Consider the following 22,338-nt stretch of genomic DNA (forward strand, 5'->3'; position numbering starts at 1 on the left):
AAGACGTTTATTGCATGATTCTTCTACTGAAACGAAAAGCATTCCCCTCGCTGCTTTAGCTCGGGGAGGGAGAATCTAATTGTTTCTTTGGAGCTCTGTTCTGAAAGCTTCCAAAGTGGGAATCAAAGTGAGAGCTATTTTTAGTGCAGCCAGCCTTTTTATAATCTAGCCTGTGCAGTGGAGCGAAGATGTTGGCCTTGAACAGAAAGCCTCATGCCACCAAGAGAGCTCACCAGCTCAGATCTTACCCTCTGGGATCTGAGCAGCTGGTGCCAGGCCCTCAGCCATGGCAGCCGAGATGACATGCAGCACCTAATACCGCACACTGAACAATAGGTAGATAGCAGGAATCTGTGTGCCATCGAGCTACTCCATCCTGGTGTGTGAAATCTCAATGTGGGAAGGCAGAAATTATTCAGGAAGAGAGAGAAAGATGGGCAGGCAGGAGAAAAACCAAACATTTCTGGGTAAATGTAAACCTAAGTTAAAAAACAAAGGGAAAGAAAGAAAGATATAGATGGCTCACGAAATGCAAACTAGTAACATAAAAGTAAAATGGGAATGGGTGATATGAATAAAAGCATAAAAGAAAGCTTGGCATTCATCAGAAATGAAAGAAATCTAAGTCTCAAGGTTTAAAAGAAAGCAAATACACACAATACCCAGGTATGCAGGAAGTACAGAGAGCGGAAAGGATATGGTTAGGGAAACCAAAGGTTCACAGTGGTAAGCTGAGTAGACTCATCCAAGTCTTGATAACATTCATGCCCACCATGGTCAAAATGAGGATAAAGATGCGTAGGTCTCAGGTCACTGAGTGATAATGTGGGAGTGTCATATCAATCTGTTGCTTTCATTGGGTAATTAATAAAGAAACTGCTTGGCCTGATAGGTTAGAACATAGGTAGGTGGAGTAAAAAGAACAGAATGCTGGGAGGAAGAGGAAGTGAGCTCAGACTCCATAGCTCTCCTCTCTGAGGCAGATGCAATGAAGCTCCGACCCAAGATGGACTTAGGCTAGAATCTCCCTGGTAAGTCACCACCTGGTGGTGCTACACACATTAATAGAAATGGGCCAAGCAATGTTTATATGAATACAGTTTGTGTGTTGTTATTTTGGGGCATAAGCTAGCCAGGGGGCCGGGAGCTGGGTGGCAGGAACGCAGCCCACAGCTCCTTTTACAGAGTGAGAGCAACTCTAAGCAGCAGATACAATGTCTATCAAATGTACCTTTAAATCTGCAACAGCTTGCACTGTGCCTAGGTACCAGTGCATTTCTGTGCTTTGTGAATGAAGGAAGGGTTTGTGGATTTCATGAGTGCAGTGGATTTTCAATGTGCCTAGCTATCATCATTTGAGTTCCAGTGCTTCACACGCAATGTAAAACAGTGGCTCTCGAAGTGTGACCAGCCTTAACATCACCTGGGAACATCTGGCCAGTGAGCATGAACATCCTTTCTTTCTTTGCCAAGGCAGAAAACACAGGCAGGCCCAGAGACCTAAGCCTAAGGAACCATTAAGAGATGGCTCGGCTGGTAAACCACTTGCTGAACAAGTGTGAAGAGTTGAGATTCTCCAGGACCCATAAAGCCAGGTGAGGTGGTAGGTATCTATAATCCTATGTTCCTGCTGTGAGACGGGATGTGGAAATGGGAGAATTTCCAGGAGCTCAAGAGCGAACAAGTCATGTATGCACAGTGGCTAACACCAAGACACTCTGCCTCAAACAAGGTGGAAGATGATGCTGACACCTGAGATGTCCTCTGATCTCTACACATCCATGACAAATACATGTACACACACATGCACACACAAAGACACACATACACCACTCTCAAAACATAAATATAAAAATTAAAAAACAAAAGGAATTCTTCTAGGTTACTCTGACATGATGTATCTACTGAAGTGACCAGCAAACATTCTTTTAATATAAAATATTAATGTCGTTCATTTAAAATTTGTACATATAATTCAGATTATTGAAGGGAAAAATAAAAAACAAAGCATAACAGGTCCCCAGACCTTGGCACAAATGATGCCATGGTAGAAGTGCCATTCAGGCCTTGGAACCCAGGACATAGGCAGCGACACCTACCAAAGGAGAGCAAAGACCTAATCCACCAAAGTCCATAGATCTGGGAAAGTCCCTAAATGTACTAACCTTGCTTCTTAGCTTCTGAAGTTCTGTGTTGACAGAGGTTTCTGTCTCGCCCAGTCCCGCAGTCCCAAAGAAATACACAGGCCTACGTTAATTATAAACTGATTGGCCTATTAGCTCAAGCTTCTTAACTGACTCTTATATCTTAAATTAGTCCATAATTCTTGTCTGTGTTAGCCATGTGACTTGGTACCTTTTATCAATGAGACATTCTCATCTTGCTTCCTCTGCATCTGGGTGATGACTGCAGACTGAGCCTTTCCTCTTCCCAGAATTCTCCTATTTTGGTCACCCTGCCTATACTTCCTGCCCGGCTACAGGCCAATCAGCATTTTACTAATCTTTACAGGGTACAAGATCATTGACCTGCAGCACTTCTGCTTCTGTCTAACTGTTCTTCTTAGTGAGGTGTGTCAACCCAAGATGTGCTTTGGGTTTTTTCTTGTGTTTTTTTTTTTTTTTTTTTTTTTTTTTGTCCTAAAAGCCCACCCTCAGGAAGACTTGGAACTGCATGTAGATCCTGAACACTGGTGTAGTCACTGACCAGCTAACAAAGGCTTTCTACACAGAAAGAACCTATGTCTGAGTTGTAGCACGAATAATAAAAAAACCCAGAGACAGACATTGGCGTTCAAGCTGAAGATGAGAAAAGCAAAGTGGTTAGCCACCAGAACTTTCCTCTTCCTCAGACCAAAATGGCGCTCTCCTGCCTTAGGAGAGGAGAGAGAAGGTCCTGAGAATTGCCCATGAACCAGTATGGGAACCACAGAGAAATGAAGTCCAAGTTCTGACTGAAGGAAGCAGTGGCACAGCTCTGTTCAGAGCTATAGGCTTTGCTTCAGATTTGGCAACAGATGTGGCAGCTGGCACTTTCGAATGCTGACTGCATACCAGGCACGTACCTTTCTGAGCATGCCACAGGTATCCTCTGAACTGTGGCCATTGACTACCAACCTTCAACCCTATTTTAGATAGAGACATAGTGCAAACAAAGCTTTATTTCCCCAAGGTCATGAAAACAACATCACCTGGGCCCCGGGTCTGCCCTTCTCAGTCTAGGGCATCTCTTCAGCCCCAGGCCTGGGCTTCCCAAGTATCACCAGCAATAGCGAACAAAGCAAGATGGAATGCAGGGAGGCAGAGGCTTCTCCCCATTGCTCAGGCAGCAGATGACAGCAGCTTGAATCATGGCCGTAGTGGTGGAAAAGGAAGAAAGAGTCAGATAGGGAATCATCGTAAATAAGGTGAATTGGTGAGTGTCCAGGGATAAATGATAGAAAGGCAGAACCATCAAGGTCTAGCATCCAGCCTGAGCAATGAGGGAGACAGCGGTGGCAGCCGCGAGCAGATGAATCAATGCCAAGTCCAATAATGCTGCCAGAGCCGAGGTGAGAGGCCAGACTGGAAGGGGGGTCTGGAAGTCATCCTTGTGGTGACAGCTCCAAATGAGAAATTGCTAGCAAAGGCCCAGGAGAATGGCTAAAACAAAAAGGGGGGGGCGAGATCTTGTGAGAACTCAGGAGAACAGAAGCAGAACAGCTCTGCAAACCACACAAAAATGCTTCTAAAGAGATGAGCGCTGCGGACAGAGTGAAGACGAAGGAGATATCACTGATGGTTGACCTTGGAGAAGCAGCTCCATGATGTGATGTGAGCAAGCAGGTGATTTCATTTAGGAAATCACCAAGTGGATCAATGTGTACCAGTGACACGAGAGAGGGGAGGAGAAAGGACGAAGACAGGGAATTAGAGATCAAGAGAAAGTAGAGGAAGACAGGATGAGAGAAGCTGAACATAGAGAAGCAGGATGCTTTGCAGCATTCTTAACAGTGCAAGGGGGCAGGTTTCAGACAGAGAACTGGGAGCCTAGCAGATAAGCAGCAGGAAAGATGAAGAGGGGTATGGGATACAGTAGAGAAGAGGAAAGGAACCAAAATGAAACATGAGATGGTGCAGAAAGACTTGGAAAGAACACAGAAGTATTTTCCACAATAGCGTGCAGCCATAAGGGCAGGAGTGGATGACCAAAACATGGTGAGTCTACTCAGGAGAAATTGACTGGGGCGTTATGAAGAAAGTGGTACCCATCTACATCATGTCGTGGATGAGCCATGGAAGCATTGTACTCAATGGGAAAAGCTGCTTATAAACAATAGCTATCCTATAACTGAATTTATAAGAGATGTCTAGAGTAGGAAAATCTATGAGGGAGAAAGTTGCCTAAGGCTAGAGGTTGGGGGAGTAGTTAAATCAGTTGATGAATGCCTATTTTAAGGTGAGGAAACATCCTAAAATTTATTGTAATGATAATTACCCTGTGGAAGCCCAAAAATGTGAACCTAGTTTTTACCTTGTCTAATGGTCAGAGAGTTTAAAAGTTGCTAAAAAATTGTTAACAACAACCAGGGCTATACACCCTGACTTGGTTCTTTTGACACTAAGGTGGCCCATACAGGTAGATCCACTCCACCCTGACAAATGGTCAGGATATGCAGGCATAATTCTGCTCCTTCTTTTGTATTAGGAGGTCATCTGGGGAGTGGCTGCCTTCAAGATACTGGGTCTAGTTGTGGGTTCACTGCCTAAACAACAGAATGCTAATGACTTGATGTCTCAAAGTGTGGAAGCAATTAATTGAGTTCTGCTTTGTATCATGTTAAAGAAGTCTTTTGTTGCCTCCCACCCCCCTTTTGTATTGGGTATAAAAGTGTATGGAAGTATATAAAAGTGGGTGATTTCAGTGTTCACTGGAACTCCCTCCCAATACTATCCTATGTTTCTGTCTTATTATTTTTACTCACGTCTTTGTATTCTTTACTTACTTTTTGGATTCCCATGCACCTACCCTGTCAAGTAATATATTTGTCAAGGCTGGTCCCCAACATTACCCAATCCTGAATATACTTTAAAAAAACAACCTCTAGGGGCTGGAGAGATGGCTCAGAGGTTAAGAGCATTGCCTGCTCTTTCAAAGGTCCTGAGTTCAATTCCCAGCAACCACATGGTGGCTCACAACCATCTGTTGAGGGTCTGGTGCCCTCTTCTGGCCAGCAGACATACAGACAGACTATTGTATACAAAATAAAAAAATATTAAAAAAAAAACTTTAAAAAAAAACAAAAAATAAAAAACAACCTCTATTATATATTTCAATAGTATATGAATGGTATCTCACTCAATAAGCTGATACCTGTTGAAATAAGAGCGGCAGGGCTGCGTCCCCAGCACCCCGGCCGCCTGCTAGCTCATGCCCGAAATAACAACACACAAACTGTATTCATTTAAACACTGCTTGGCCCATGAACTCTAGTCCTTACAGGCTAATTCTCGCACTTGGACTAGCCCATTTCTAATGATGTGTGTAAGCACCCCAAGGTGCGCTTACTAGGAAGATTCTAGCCTATGTCCATCCTGGGTCGGAGCTGCCTGGGAGAGCAGAGCCTGGTGTCTCTGCTCCAGAGAGCAGAGCTGTCGAGTCTCTCTGGGAGCAGAGCAGAGTCTGACCTCACTTCCTCTTCCTCCCAGAATTCTATTCTGTTTACTCCTCCCACCTATGCTTTAACCTATCAGGGCCAGCCAAGCAGTTTCTTTATTGCTCAATGACCTTCCTCCATCAGATACCATTTGAAAATTGAAGGCATCTACAATTTCTCACTGCAATCATATTTTCTATTTAACTTGCCAGAAAGTATCATCCGCTCTACCCTCAAATAATTTCCAGGCAAAGCCTCTCACCAGGTCTACAGGTAGCAGGCCAACTGTGTTCATGGCCCAGACAAGCTGCCTGGATGGCCAATAGTCTCCTGGCCATCTTCTTAGGGTACCTTCTGGTGTTCATTCTTTCCTCAGTTCCAGACTGATCTTTCCAAGAGGGGCATCACATAGCCCCCTGCAATTGGCCAAAAAAAGGCTTCCATCATCTTTGGGATAAGATCCTTACCTGTCCCTGTGAGCTGGCACATTCTGTCTGAGATTCACCTTTCACCCCTGACTCTCTTATGCTCTCCACTCCTGCTTCATGTACACTCCATGCAAGTTCCTACTTGGGACCTTTTGAGCTGTCTTAGTCCACTCAGGCTGCTGAAGCAATGTGTCTGACTCTGGGGAACCAGTAAACGCCAAGCATCGTGCTGGTAGAACTAGAGGCTAAGAAAAATATCAAGGTGCCAGCAGATTTGGTATCTAGTCCAAGTCCTCTTCATAAACAATGCTTCCTATTGTCCTCACATGGCAGAAAGGAAGGCAGGGGCCTCTTCTATAAGAACAGCAACTCTACTCATAAGTGTTTCATACCTGTGACCCATCACCTCCAAGGTTCACCTTCCAATACCATCTTCTTGGTGGTTCCCATTTCAACGTAACGGCTTTGAGAACACAGACACTGAAGCCATAGCCTATGAGTAGACCTAACATTTTCTTCCCACTGATATTTACACTGTTCATTTCATTGGGGTCTCTTATCACAATCGCAGAAAGCCATTCCCTGTGGTAGACATACCTTACCCTGTCTCTTTGCTTTACCTCTCCATTAACCCCCTCACACCCTGTTTCTTTCTATTGACCACATACATATACACACATGCACAAATATACATGTATGCACACATACAGACACCACAATACACACATGCATGCATGTGGTTTAGCCATCTCCACCTCTAAACTGTGACCTCTGTGTGTGCAAGGACTCGAGCACTTGTATTCACACAACTCAGAGAAAACCTGGCATGTAATAAGCATTTGATAAATAATTATTGAATGAATGAATGAATGACCTTTGACTCATCCTTTATTTTAAAGATAAAGAATCCTGCCAGGGCTTTAAGGAAGGTTGGGGGTGGGTCACATAACCAGTAAATCAGAAAAGTCAGCTTCTAGCTGGTGCCATCTCTGGTCCTGAGAAGAGACAATGCCCTTAGTGGTGATGCATTCGTACTGACAAGAACCACAAGTACCTTCTATTATGCACAGAGTGAATGAAAAACTTAAAAGAGTCACTGGTATGCTGAGAGAAGCTCCCCAGCTGGGAGTGATGGAGCTGTGTCTGTTTTTCCCATCTACCCTGGAATCTCGAATGTGTCCTTCAGTCTCCAGATTTCACACAAATAGAGGAATGGTCTGAATCCCCTCAAGCCTAAAACACCAAAACAGCCCACCTCTAAGCACAGTGTCACAGTCCACTTACACACTTGGACTGTGCGTGAGGACTCACAGTAGATGCTGGGACCAACCCCACAGGCACTGACCCTCTGGTCACCAATGTGGCTACACGTGCCTCAGCAATGATGACTTCTTAAAAATAGTCTAAAATCACCGATTAGTCAGAAGAATGTGGCGCTTGGAGGCATTATGGAAATCCTCTGCAAAATACTAATAAAATTTTGGCAGTGGCGGTTGTGAATTCACATCACAGCTATCCTTTTCAGAAAAGGGAAAAGAAATGGCTCCTTTGAGGAAAAATTATATTATTGATGTTAGAAGGCTTTAATAAAATAATCCTGGCTCAAACAGTTAAATTTTATTTTAGTCATATATTTCCTGTGTGTTACCAAAGACCGGGCTTGACATGACGGAGAGTCGTGTGTGTTCCTCCCCAAACCCAGGCAGGCTCAAGACCCAAAGAGAGCTAATTTTATCAGTTCAAATCAGAAGGCCCACATGGGGACCAGGCAATGGGAGATTACCAAGAACTTAGACAAAGCCTGATTTAATTCCTTTCAAATTCAAGACCTCCTGTTAGAGTCTCCTGCAGCATTTGAGGTCTTGGATGATCTTCTTTCTGAAATATTGCCAGTTTCAAGAGAAATAGCTACTCCACTTGGTAATAACATCTTCCTTGTAATACAAATCTTAACAATGAGCCAGAGCTCATCTTACATTATTCAGAAGTGTACATGACTTTTCTGTAAGTCATGATTTGCTTACAAGACATTGTTTTAAAAACCCAATGAAAACCAAACAAAGACAAGAGTTTGTTGCTGAATCAAGTCAAATTCTAATCCACTATATTCATAATCTCTAGACTGCCCATGAATCAAAAAGAAAAAAAATCTGGCTGACTGTACAAAGCCTGCATAAAACCCAGCGAGACAGAATTCTGCGCAGATGGGCAAGGACACTCCCCTGAATGATGGAGCTGTTGGCAGTTGGTAGTGGCTGGAGAGGGAGAACTATTCTTTTTATGGAGGGTCTGGCCACTGGTAGGTCCCTGCTCCCGTGTGGATGGTCCCGCATGTGCGCACACATGGGCAGCACTAACTGGAGTAGTGGGAGATTTCACAGAGCCATTGTATCTGCCATGAATTCGGAGTGATGGCATCTGGGCTTTGGGGTTACCTTTTGGACAAGTCAGAGATGCTATCTGATGTTTCTGGAGCCGCTTTTCCCTAAAGGGTTCACAGGCTCCGCATAACTTAGTCCCCAGACAGACCTGGTAAACCAGGAAGTCTGAGAATTGCTTAGGTAGCGGTTCCTTCAGACAACTCCTAGATCAGATAAGAGGTTTTGGTATGCAGAAACTGACTTGCTGAAAATGCCTTTTGTATAACAACAAAGAGGCTCCAGCTAAGCTGCTAGGCCTTCAGTTCCCCAACAGCTGACCTCCCTGCTGCTTGCAAAGGCTGTAATACATCCTTCAGGGCCGCTCTTTCTTCTACCAACACTGTCAAACCAGACGCACTCAACTATTTATTTAAAAATCATAAAAGGATATGAAAAGTTGAGAGGGGCATGTGGAGAGAGATCCTGGGGAAGTTGGGGGGGGGGACTAAATGGAAGATAGATACAATCCTATATCATTATATGCATATATGAAATTCTCAAAAAGAAAACAAAACTTTAAATAGTGTGTGTATGTGTGTATGTGTTACATAGCTGTTTTAAAATCCCACTAAACAAAGCAAGCTTCCATGGGATGAGTTTCCCACAGGTGGACAGCTTCAAGCAGGCAACACATCTCCACAAAGAGCCTCAAAGCATCAAGAACCTGGAAGCAAGGAGATCATTCCTTTCATGTTGAAACCTGTTTAATCTCTGAGCAACGCGCAATGACACCTACATGTAAACATGATCTCCCTTGGAAATTTGGGGGTGGGAGGCAAGATATGCTATTCAGAAAATCGTGCAACTGCCTTATTAAAAATTAAGACATTAGAACAGCTTACAGCCATTGATGAGAATGGTACTACGAAATAGCTTTTATTTTAGTAGAAGAAATAAAATACGATCAGAAACAAGAACACAGTATCTTAAATAAGGAAGAAAATGTATTAACTATAAAAGCAAAGTCTATCTACCACAGCCCAAGAACAAAGGACTCAAACAACCACACAATCATGACCCCAAGTAAGGCCTTCCTCTTGAGCTCCCCCTTTTGGCATGTATATTACAGCAAGGAAAACCAAACTGTTTCAGGAGGTAAAACAGAGGATACTTGGACGTAAAAACAGTGTAGAAATAGAAGGTAAGGGTCACCTAGGATAACATGTAGAGGACTGGCTGGAAGACAGGAAGATGGCCTGTGAAGACCTGGGGCCACTGAGTTCAATTTGGGGGTGCCTGAGCTTAAGGTAGCCTGGAACATTCAAACGGAGAGGCATTCAGATGAGTGGGTTGGAGAAGAAGCTAACTCAGACATACAAATGTAGGAGGGCATAATGGCTCAAGGAGTGACCCACCTCAAGACAAGACTCGTGCAATTGTTTTCTGAAACATACAGTCTGCTACTTGACTAAGAATATCATTTTCCTGAACAGGAAAAAAAAAAAAAAAACTGATAGACTGCATCCTATCATCTGAAAGCAAGCTAAGGGGTGTGGTTAGCCCGTGTGCACTTCCTTCTTCCAGTCCTTAAGTATATGCAGACTGAGAAGTTCAAATGAGAACCTTTTGTCCAGCAGCTGAACAAAGTATTGTTTGCCCGCCCATAATTGATGTGTGGACACTCTCCAGAGAGACATCCGCTGGCTACTGGCTAAGTGAACCTTACCAGGAAGGCAAAGGCAAGTGAAATTGCTTCCATCCTGCTTCTCATTTGCATCAACACAGCTCGCCTCATTCTGGCAGGGTTTCCTCTGGCAGGCATCAAATTCTTCACAGAATGTGCCAATGTACTGGTCCTCGCAGGTGCAGGAAAACGTTGCCTAAGACACAAAAATAGAGCATGTAATACCTGAATACAATACTCTAAAACACATGCTTTGGATGACATTGGAGGTTCCAAGGTCCTGTGTCCTTTTATAAAAATATCAGTGCTGAGTGATTTCCTCACCCAACTTTATGTCATAATCCAGGTAAATCGTGTTATGTGAAAAATAGTATGCGGCTGTTTGCAGTTTAATTTTGGGCATTCATTTTTATCGCTTATTCATATTTATCCCAACCACTCTCAATCTTCTGAAAATAGAAATAGAAAGAACAACTTGTTTTAAACTGAAAATGAAGTTTCGCTGACCCATAGGAATGGCAGCTTTGCCATAGTATACAATCTTCAGTCATGCGAATTAGGTACCATGCCAACCATCAGAATCCTCAGCATGGATGATGCTCGCAACCCAATGCTACCAAATGGCCTACTTGGCCCATCTTTCCAGTGCACCAAGCAGACTCACTGAGTCACTTTATAAATTGATCTCAAACAGTCCCTGGGAGCAAGGGAACATATAAAGAATCCGATTCAAGAAGAATTACATTTCATTGTTATAATCACATGACCTTAATACAGTACAATTCAAACATCAGACTCAAAGAAACAACTCTAACTTGAAGCTTTATTTTTGAAGTAGCTGAAAAGCCCAAACCAAACTGGACATCCCTAAGTCCCTATTTCTGAAAATGTCATGCCCTTTAGACAGGGCCCAGAGGACCAGAACTGGGTCGACTTGAAAGCCTTCTCCCTTAGGACCAGCTTTCATGGTGCCAGAGATGCCACACAAGCTTGCAAAGAAGGGAGGCACCCAACAGTCCCAGTCACAGTTGTGATGCCTATAACCCACGACAACCACCCGCATGGCACAGCAGCCCTAAGGGGACACTAGAGGCATATGTACATCCACACTGACCAATAGCTCTCTAATTCATTAAGACTGTTCAACGAGGGCTGGAGAGATGGCTCAGCGGTTAAGAGCATTGCCTGCTCTTCCAAAGGTCCTGAGTTCAATTCCTAGCAACCACATGGTGGCTGACAACCATCTGTAATGAGGTCTGGACAGAATATTGTATGCATAATAAATAAAGAAATATTTAAAAAAAAAAAGACTGTTCAACGAGAGGGAATCATGTTTGCTACTAGAAACCTCACCAGCCACCTAAGGAAGTCACAGATCTTGCAGGAGAACCTACAATCCCCGTGTTACTAAACCAGCATAATCCCTAACTATATCCTAAATATTTATCATTATAGCCTCAGGTAAGTATATTTCTCACCCCTCACCAAGGACACTTCTCTTTGCAACAGACAGAAACCATTACAGAAAACTGCAACCATTAATGTGTGGAGTTGCAGCACCCAATAACTACAAATATATCTACAATACGACTCTTGAATGGAAGGCTCAGGGATCATTACAGAAAAAAGAAGGGGGAGATTATGAGAGCCAGAAGAACAGGAAATTTGCTGTGAGATTGTGTCTCCTAGAAATGTCAGAGAAGCTAAGCCCATGAAGTGCCATCAACATGACTTCCTTCCTAAAGATGATCTGGATAAGGATGACACCAATGGACATACTAATGTAAAAGGAGGAATGCTCATCAGGCCTCAACCAGAGACAGCTGAGGAATGCTGAGAGTGTGAGCAATCTCCTTCTTAGGGAAGAGCATGCAACTGTGGCTCCCCAATAGCGAATGATTGGCCCTGAAAACATGCATACAAGAAACTTTATACAGAAGTTGTGTTTTTATATATAGGGGAGAGAAAGAGAGAGAGAAAGAGAGAAAGTGTGTGTGTGTGTGTGTGTGTGTGTGTGTGTGTGTGTGTGTGTGTGTGTGTAACGACAATTAAAGAAAAGAAAGCCATAAAGGGGTGGGGATACAAAAGGGTTTAGGAGGGCTTAGGGGTGGAGAGGGAAGGGAAATGGAGACTGCGCCTCCCTGCAAGGCTGAGTACAGTGCAGGTCTGACTCCAACATGCAAAACCGTATAGATCATGATAAAGTCAGGGGAGGCAAGAGAAGACGACTAGCGAACACCGAGGCAGAAAGCATGGAAGAGGCAGAGTTAATGGATGTCTCCAGTGAAACTGTTGTTCTTTTCGACACAGCAGGACTGTTGCACACACAAGCTCACAGCAGTTGTGACTGTGTGCACAAGACGGGCCCAAATCAAGTCAGCCAAAATCTCTGCCTGGATGGAGGAGACGCCCATGAAGTCCCACCCCTAACTGAGGAGCTGTTGGCAGCTGATGGCTGCTCGGGGGAGGAAGAGGTTTCTTCGAGGGTAAGACCCTGGAAAAGCTCCAGGAGGGGCTCCTACACCTGTGTGCACACAGACAGCATTAAGTAGGCTGCGTGCTTTTAAAAAACAGAGAGCGGGTTAAGTTGGCAGAGGAAACCAGTAAGGAGAAACTGGAGGAGAGAAGGGTTGATTGATAAAAATGTAATATACGCCATGTATGAAATTATCAAATAATGAAAAATTAAGTTTGCCTTTATAATATGGAGATTTGCTGGCACTAAAGTCCTCAGGCCTGTAAGGATGGTAGTGCCTGTAAAAAAGTCGAAAAAAAAATTACCAAGAGTAATGAGTTTAAGATATGTATGACTACTGTCTTCTAGAGTGGCAACGTAGAAGACTACATAGCTCTCAAAACTTACCCAGAGTTCAATTCATCTGTATTTGCCTTCCTATTACATCATGTTCTGCCTTTATTACAGTCAATGAATAAAGCTACTTAGTTAAAATACTTTTTAAAAAAAATCTGAAAAAAAGCATATTTCTTAGCTCTCTCCTCAAGTCCTGAACCTGGATAGGTACTCTTGGGGAGGGGCAAAGAGATGAGGGTAGGCAGAGTGTTAGTGAGCTGCAGGTGCACAGGTGTGCAAGTGAGTGTGCAAGGGTACACGTGTACATGTGGAGGCCACACCTTGGGGAGAGGACCTGTGGAGGCTATACCTTGGGAAAGGTGAGGATCTGTGGAGGCCCTCCCTTGCGGGTAGCTTCTCAGGCCCTGTCCATTACTTCAAAACACAGGATCTTTCATTGGCCTGGAACTGACCAAAAAGGTGAGGCTGACTTCCCGACAAGCCCCGGGGTTCTGCCTGTCTCCACTTTCCCAGCACTGGGATCACAGACCGCCATGCCTTTGGGTTCTGGGGATCAGATTCAGGTCTTCCTACCGGCATTCGCTCTAGTGACTGTGCCATCCCACAGCCCTGTGGTAGGCATTCTACCATCACTGTTCCAAAGCCCTGCCTACAATCTCTGCACCCCACCCTCTCTTCCTACCCCATACCCCAGATACCTGCCCTAACTGTTGTGATCTTGTAAAAACTGGCCTTAAATTCCTAACTCTCCTGCCTCAGCCCAACGAGTGCTGTTATTACTGGTATACCACTGCACTGACTGGTTTTCTGTGTCAACTTGACACATGCCAGAGTCATCAGAGGGAAGAGCCGCTGCTGAAGAAATGGCTTAATGAGATCCAGCTGTAAGGCATTTTCTCATTTAGTGATTAATGGGGGCAGGCCCAGCTCATGGTGGGTGGTGCCATCCCTGGGCAGGTGGTCCTGAGTTCTACAAGAAGGTGCACTGAGCAAGCCAAGAAGCAGCTCCCCTCCATGGCCTCTGCATCAGCTCCTGCCTCCAGGATCCTGTCCTATTTGAGTTCCTGTCCTGACTTCCTTCACTGATGAATAGCAATGCTTAAGTTTAAGCCAAATAAACCCCATCCTTCCCAACTTGCTATTTAGCATCACAGCAATAGAAACCCTAACTATGACAGCCACTAATCTTAGAGAAGTTCAGGACCTCCATCCCATACCCTATCAGCACAACCCATACCTTCCTTCCCCCCAAAAGAAGACAGAGTTGTCCATACTTCTCTTTAATATACTTCGTCTCTCAGTCCAGTTTAACTATTGTCGTACATTTCTTAAAAATACTTCTATACATTTAGAATTCTTAGTAGGTGGCATCAGAGCTTCCTCGTTCCATTCTCCTAATGCCCATTGTTTTCCCTGGTGATCATTCCTGACATAAAAAGCTAGGATTTTGTCACCAGTTATCACACTGGTCTTTCAACATGAGCCAATTTTTGCTTGAGTCTCAAGGCTTTCTGAACAACACAAGACAGAACAAAAATTGTATCAATTACAAGTAATGATGTCACCCTTCTCTGGGACTCAGTCACATCAACAGCTGGGTTATTTTGGTCACAATGATGTTTTTAGAAATTTATCCCATTGTTGGGATGCAGTAATGACTGTTGAATTGTATCAGTGTCATTTTAGGTTCTATATAGATTATTATTGCTTTCATTTGTGTCCTGTTATTATATAAATTGAACGTCCAGTTTTCTTAGTATTGACTCATCTTTATGTTCCTGGAACACCCACTGAAGTCATTAAGCAAAATGGCTTTCATTTGGCATTGGTTCCATCCATAGTTACACTTCTAGAGTCTTCTATTTCTGCCCTCCTGCCTGCATCAGACTTGCCTTCTAAGAAAGCCTATCCCTTGCGCAGGAGATCATGTTTTACACCACAGAAGGGTGCCCTTCCCAACAAGTGGCTGAACTGAGGAGCAGCAGTAGGTCCTCAGCTTCAGCAGACCAAGCAAGAGGCCAGACAAAAAAAGATACAACCTTGAATATGATCAAAGTGCCAGGGCTTATGCAGTTTCTTTCTGCTATGGGAACAGGATGAGTTCCTGTTTTGATCTTCACAATCTACTCTCCTTCAGTTCAAGGATGTGGTCTTCATTAGACACAAAACAGCTGGAGCCAAAACAGCAGGCTTATCCAGTGTTCCATGATGCTGGCTTTCCTCTCGGTTGTGTTTGCAGAGATACTGTGGCTAGCTGAAGCTACATGAGGACCGTTAGCAAAGAGATTTTTAAAAAGGAAACTTTTCTTTGCTCAAATGCAAAAGAGAGTAGGCATTCAATATTTGCAAGAGTTATGTCTGCAGCTCTGTGTACAGAGGGAAATTTGTGACCACCTTTGGAATCTATAAAAGATACTGTGTACACCCCCAAAACAGACAGGCCTATGGTGGTATAGATTGCCAAAGGCCATTGGTAAAGGCAACTGTCACCTAGAATTTGCTTGGTTTGTATCAGACATTCTATGCTGCAGATAAATCACCTTGATTAACTGAGAGATGCGATTTGCACTCAACTTACCCAGCGAGTACCATGCGAAACATCTTGATGGTAAACATAAAGTATTAAGACACCCAAATCAAATACTATCGGGTTGGCTTTTATTGGAATTTAAAGCTAAAACAGAGGCGTAGGCTTTAGTTTGCTTCGCTTTAAGCAGAGCCCTGAAAGAAGTGACAAGAGACTGCTAATGTCACTGCTTTTTTGACAAAGCAAAACACTGAATGGATTTTAATTTTGGTTGATGAGTGAGGAAGGAAATTAACAGATGTTTAAATATCCATGAATATGAAACATCTTTGGTTAAATCTTCACATCTTCTGCAGCACACACCAGTAAAGTTCAAGGTTGTGCAAGAACAATGAACTTCCCTGTAATATTAAAAGGTTCAGTTTGGAGGGAGCGGGAACTCAGGGAGCCACACCCTCAGTACTGAACTGCTCATTCGTGACAGATTTTTATGGAAGGGGGGGTGGTGGTTGTTTTTAGTTGTGCTCTTACTCCATCAGGTTCCAATTGAATGGCCACACACATGGCACTGCTTAAACCAAATGGGTTACAAAACCAAACCAAAAGTCACAAATCTGAAAGAGGGACGAGTAGGAAAAGGGGTTGAGAGTGATGAGAGGGGCACAATGGGGAGGGGTAGTCGGAGCACATTACGTACGTGTGTAAAATTACCAAAGAACAAACTCAGTTGGTAAAAGAGAACTCTATAGTTCCAAGACTGTTGACTTATAAGAAATAGCAAATATTCATGCTAGGAGAAGTTATGTTGGTATAGTTTTATGGAAAACTATTGTTTAATCATTGAAGACTCCTTGAGAAAGTTCATGTGCTACCCATAATTTCTCCAATCTGGGTTCGATTAATGCTGCCAGCCTAAGAGACAAAGCAGATGTCTTTGAAGTTAATAGCTCGCCTAAATTGCCGAAAAATGCTCCCCTGTCAAAATATTGTTCGTGTATAGGTAAATGTAATTTTGAAGTAATATGAAAGGTGTCATTCAGAGATTAATTCTCAAACTGAGGATAGAATATCAATTTTCCTCCACAGCTTGAAGTCAAATATTCCATTTATATATAAATGAATTTCTCTCAGAGGCTTACACGGAAGAGTTCCAGGTTAAAGGAATGTTCAATAAAACATGGATTCACGTACCCACCCATTCAACAGCTCATTGAGCACCAACTTCATTCCAAGAACTTTTTGAGGGTTGTAAAGAACAAGATTTTGAGAAAGATGTGTTGGCATAGCAACAACTGGAGACAGACAGTGACTCCATGAAGATGAGCAGGGTGTACAGGGAAAGATCGTCTGAGGAAAGACACCCAGGTAAAGTCAACTGGCAGTACAAAGACCTCCAGGAGAACTTGCCTAGGGTATTGGGCTGCAGAGGTGGCTCAGTGATTAAGAGCACTGGCTATTCTTCCAGAGGTGCTAAGTTCAATTCCCAGCAACCACATGGTGGCTCACACCCATCTGTAATGAGATCTGGCACTCTCTTCTGGCCTGCAGGCCTACATGCAAGTAGAACACTGTATACATAATTAATTAATTAATTAATTAAAATTTTTTTTTTAAAAAGAACATTTAAGAAAGATCCAGAGGCCAAAGTGGACAGATTAGAGCAGTTGCAGAGAGTAGTTAGCCACGGAAAAATACACATAATCAGATATGAAATCATACAGAATGGTGATTCTCTAGCAACTAATAGGATATGTTTATCAATATCTGGACAGATACCTGGGGACCTACTATTAGCATCTAGTGAATGGAGTTTGGAGATGCTGCTAAGCACTGTACAGTGCACCTTAAGAAATGTTCCAATCACAAATGTTGATTTGTGTCAATATTGGGAACCACTGATACAGACAACTTGATAAGCTCTGCCCTATGGCATGGTGTAAAACTTGGGAAGGATGTGCCAAATGAGATCCAAGGAGATACTGGCACAAATGTTTCTTGGTACTGTGTTACCTTGTCTCTTTACTATAACTTTCTTTATCTACATAATAACCAACCCGAAACAAACGATCCTACGGCCTCATTAGAACAGAATCTGGAGAGCCACTTGGGAACATTTTGTTCACTTCTTTAATTTCCATATAACGAGGTCAGTCTTAGGTGGTTTTCCAAACATGTGCAGTGTCTTTATGCCACACTATAAAATGACTCGTTCTTTCTAGATCATTTAAAAAGAGAGGCCGCCTAGCACTTATTCGCTAATCACACTCATTCAGCAAACATGCTTTGCGCCCACCATGTGTCGTGATCCTGTGTGTTCTAGAGAAATGGTGAAGGGCAGAGTGAAATCCCGGCTGCTTGCACAGCCTATATTACCATGTAAGAAGTGGACACATTGCTTGGAAGGTGAGAGCGTAGAGTGACAACAGATACACCCTGCCACACAGTGCTAGGGAGTATAGATCAATATGAGAGGACCGGGAATGTAGTGGAGTAGGGATCGCCTTTGATGGCGTTCAATGACTAATAGAGAGGACAAATGTCTTAAACAATTAGACAGGTATAGAATTTAGCTGAGCATGGTGGTCCATGCCTATTTTAGTAGACAAAGGCAGGAGGATTAGCACAAGTTTGAGGCTAGCCTGGGCCACAGTGTGAAACCCCATCTCACAGAAATAAAAAGCCAGGTGGCAAATGCCTGTAAACCCAGCACTTGGGAGGTGGAAGCAAGAGGATCAGGAGTTCAAAGTCATCCTTGAGTATATAACAGAAACTCTGTCTCCAAATAAGGAAGAAAGAATGAAAGAAAAGGAAGGAAGGGAGGGAAGGAGCGAAGGAGGGATGGAAGGAGGGATGAAGGGAAGGAAGGAAGGTCCTTCCTCAATACGATCAGGGTTTTTCATTACTCTTAAATCAAGTTGGCCAGCAGAGCCCAAACCCTGGCTGTATTTTCTTATTCCTCTGGAAAACTGTTCTCACTGAGCTCCTACTTCATTTACACCATCAATTAAGTATTAGAAGTACCCATAAGAAACATCCCTACAGGTGAATTTGCCCATGAGGATGCTGTCAAGAACAGCAGGCACCTTACACCATGTGAAGCACCATGAGCAAGTTGTACCCAAGGAAGCTCACTCATGTTCCAGGAAAACTCATTCATGCTGTGAGTCCCAACAATGACATGCAGACAATGTGAGCACCCAGCTTTCCCTTCTGAGCTAGCTACGCTAAATCATTTGAACTACACAGGGCTCTGCAGCCTACATGACTACTTCCTCCTCCTAACTCAGCTCTTGCCACCTGACTTATAGAGGCCTCTATTCTGGCCTAGGTTGGTATTTTTTTCTTTCCAGTGTTATACAACACTGATGACATTGTATAATATAGAGCTTAATAGATGAGTGAATTTGCACTCCCCAACACGACACGCAAGGCCTATTTTGAATGTCTCATCCTTTGTCTTTTTTACATCTTCAGAAAATCTCACAGACAGAAGTGGACAGACAAGCCAGCCCCAAAATAACTGTATTTCTCACTTTCAAAATCAGAACTTGGGACTAAAGAGATGGCTCAGTAGCAAAGAGCACTCACTGCTCCTCCAGAGGACCTGGGTTCAATTTCTAGCACCACGTGGTGGCTCACAATGGTTGCTAACTCCAGTTCCAGGGGATTCAGTGGCCTCCTCTAGCATCCTTAGGCATCAGATACATGATGGCAAACACATAGCATAAAAATAAATATTTAAAAATAAAAATATGAAAAGACCAGGGAGGGGGACTTGGTTGGGGGAAGGGGAGGGAAAGGGGTGGCGGCGGTGGGGAAGAGACAGAAAGCTTTAATAAATAAAAAAAAGAAAAGAAAAGACCAAATTCCATGTTACCTTCTCCATAAGAAAAGTACACGGAAGACTCTCTTGGTTTTGATGCCCCCCATAATATCAGTGTGGACACAGAAACACCCGCTGATAGAGATGGGTCCCGGTGAGCTAGGACATGGGTTGGTGGAAGCACATTCTTGGTGGCTATTTCTTGCCACTAGTCTCTCTTCTCCCTCTCCTCCCTGTCCTGTTTCTCCTGTTCCTATCAGGTGAGAAGCTTTCTCCCCTCGTGCCCTTCCCTTGGGATGCTTCTGCTTTGCCAAAGGCCTAAGTGTGAGAGAACTGCACAGCCATGGGCTCTGAAACCATAAGTCAAAATAAATTCTTCCTCCTTTAAAAGTTTCTCTCTGTATTTGCCATGGAAATAAGGAGTCTGACTTATATGGAGAACCTTATTTATCCTTTGCCAAAGGAGAGGAACTTGAATCTAAGATGGCGGTCTTACTGAATGTTGGAGTTACATTAAATTAAAATAAATAAAGCAGATACTGCAGGAGGATTCTATATAAGATCAGGATCCTCTCTCTCTGTTTCTTTCTCTCCTTCATAAGTATGTGTGTGTGTGTGTGTGTGTGTGTGTATGTGTGTGTGTGTGTGTGTGTGTGTGTATAAAATCTCAGACACATCCACTGGTTTGTATGGACCACTGGTCCATACAAAGGGCCTAACTGCAACAAGGATTTGAAAGAGCATCCTGCATCCTGAACCAAGGAGTGCCTAACAAGGATCCAGTGCCTGAGAAAATGCAGCAAAGATGCTTCAACTCATTCTGCTCCAAAGAACTCTCCCATCCAACACTGATTTACAGGAGAGACCAGCTGGCTTTCAAAGGACATCTGGGTTATTCACAGTTCAGCATACGAATGTTGGCAAGGTCAAAACCTGTCTACTGGGTTGATGATTGGTGGAGACGAGCAAGGCAGACATAGCACTGTACCAGACTGTTCGGTGCTTTCATATACGCTGAAATTTTCCATAATGAAATGTGCTGTTCTTCTTTTGAGAGCCTGGCTATGGACCAAGAAAGAAAATATTCACTTCAGCACTGTATCCAGCTCGCCCCTGAGGAACCAGCTGTTGCTAGTGTTGGGGGACAGTGGTGGGGAGCATCCTGGACAAGTCTCACTCCAGAGATTTATTTCACATCCTTGTGTGTAGGCAAAGCTGGGCTCGCCCCAAGGGACTGACATATTTTCCCCTTTGTAGACATGGATCAAGAAACAGAGCACATTTCCATCCAAGCAGCCCAGCATGCCTGACAAGAGGGGTCAGCCAAAGGAAGGTGGAGGCAAGCGTGGCCACCCCTCCACTTCCTGAGCAGCCAGAGGTCACAAGTGGGGCACACCCAGCCTGAGCCTCAGCTGGAAGAGAGGAGTTCCAATCTGCAATGGCTGAGAGAGAGTAAGCTTTCTGAAGACTTCAGTATGCTAACTGCAGCACTGAGGAGTATCGTCTGGAATTTTCTTGCTCCTAGCATTTGGAGGAGTTCCAGGAACCACTGTCTATAAAGAGGATTCCAGGAATGAGGGCTTTTAGCATATCTATTTGCAGAGATGTTGGGGTCATAAGCTTTAGGTTAGAAGGGGGAGAGACACGACTAGCTTCTGTCACTCATAAAATCACACAGCAGGAGCCGGATTCCAACCTGAACCACAGAGATGCCCCAAGGAACTGAATCTATGGCAACCAAGACTTCAGAATATCTTGTCGTATTATCTTCATCTAAGAATCCATTAGCCTACCCCTTCAGCTGTGCAAACCAGACTAGTTGGGCGCTGGACCTGAAATTACAGAGTTGATAAGCACTAACACCAGGGTAGAAACTTCTAACCATTGTGTTGAAGAGATGGCTCAGCAATAAAGAATGCTTGCAACATGAGAATTTGACTTCACACCCATGAAATACTAAGCCCAGCTCTGAGCAGGGCAGAGATTAAAAACCCAGCAGATCTTGCTTGCTTCCAACATGGCCAGGAAAATTCAAGATCCAGGTTAAAGAAGAGACCCAGACTCAAAAGAATAGGTGGAGGGTGATAAGGAGAACACTTGATGTTCTCCTTTGGCCCCCTACCTGGCACACACACACAGACACATAGACAGATACACACACAAAGACAGATACATACGCACACACACACAAAGATACATACAGACACATAGATGCACACACACACACACACACACACACACCACCAAATAAATTTAAAAAAAAATAAGCCGTGTGGTGGTGGTGCACGCCTTTAATCCCAGCACTCGGGAGGCAGAAGCAGTGGATCTTTGTGAGTTCGAGGCCAGCCTGGTCTACAAGAGCTAGTTCCAGGACAGGCTCCAAAGCTACAGTGAAACCCTGTCTTGAAGAACCTAAATAAATAAATAAATAAAAATCTTTTTTAAAAATAGCCTAACATAGCTTTCTTTGACTAAGTATAAATGAATTATAGCTACAAAGTATTGGAAGGATAGTCTAGCATGCCTAGACTAGATTGAATTTAGCCCTTTTCAAAATCCTGTCTTCATGCTTCAAGAGGCAAAAAGGATTATTTGGACACAAAATTTAAGAGATTTCTACTTACAATGTCAAAATGCCTATAAATGTCTTTTCCTTAGCTGAGGCCACACAAGAGCAGCTGGAACCTGGCCACGGAGACAAATTGATGCCTCTTTGGGGAAGCGCAGTACTCAAAGGAGACCTCACTAAGCACGGCCTGTTTGCGGTCCCTGTCTCCCCGCCAGGTCCTCCTGCTCTGTGATTCATTACATGTATAATTTCAAAAACACTCCTATGGCTCCCCGTCCATACGTTTACTCTAAGAGCGGTCTTAGACACCATTGCACTGCTATTTGAGACAATTAACTGCAAATATAGCAGCCTATCCTCTTGAAAACCAAACATTAAGCAGAGCTATACGTACCATCTAAACACTGAGTTCCAGCCATGACATCCATGAATTCACAGAGTTTATTCCTTTGGCTTAAACATGAAATTTCAAATAGTCAACAAGGGACCAGATAAACAGC

At 43.6% G+C, this 22,338-nt stretch overlaps 1 protein-coding gene and 1 long non-coding RNA gene across 2 annotated transcripts in view; one reads left to right on the top strand and one right to left on the bottom strand.

Annotated features, from left to right (window-relative positions):
- The window catches only part of Dner (delta/notch like EGF repeat containing), a 296,201-nt gene that overhangs the window by 90,253 nt on the left and 183,610 nt on the right, over positions 1-22,338 (bottom strand). The window contains exon 6 of the mRNA XM_050154164.1: positions 10,150-10,303. Coding sequence (XP_050010121.1) covers positions 10,150-10,303 — 154 coding nt within the window. The remainder of the gene's footprint in view (positions 1-10,149; positions 10,304-22,338) is intronic.
- LOC126508763 (uncharacterized) lies at positions 947-12,801 on the top strand. The gene is made up of 3 exons (XR_007593965.1): positions 947-1,031; positions 1,474-1,595; positions 12,421-12,801. It is a non-coding gene; the product is annotated as an uncharacterized lncRNA (long non-coding RNA).

The sequence above is a fragment of the Alexandromys fortis genome, unplaced genomic scaffold (genome assembly GCF_014885135.2).
Source record: "Alexandromys fortis isolate MF-2015 unplaced genomic scaffold, M_Fortis_MF-2015_v1.1 scaffold_40, whole genome shotgun sequence".
In the NCBI taxonomy this organism is placed as follows: Eukaryota; Metazoa; Chordata; class Mammalia; order Rodentia; family Cricetidae; genus Alexandromys; species Alexandromys fortis.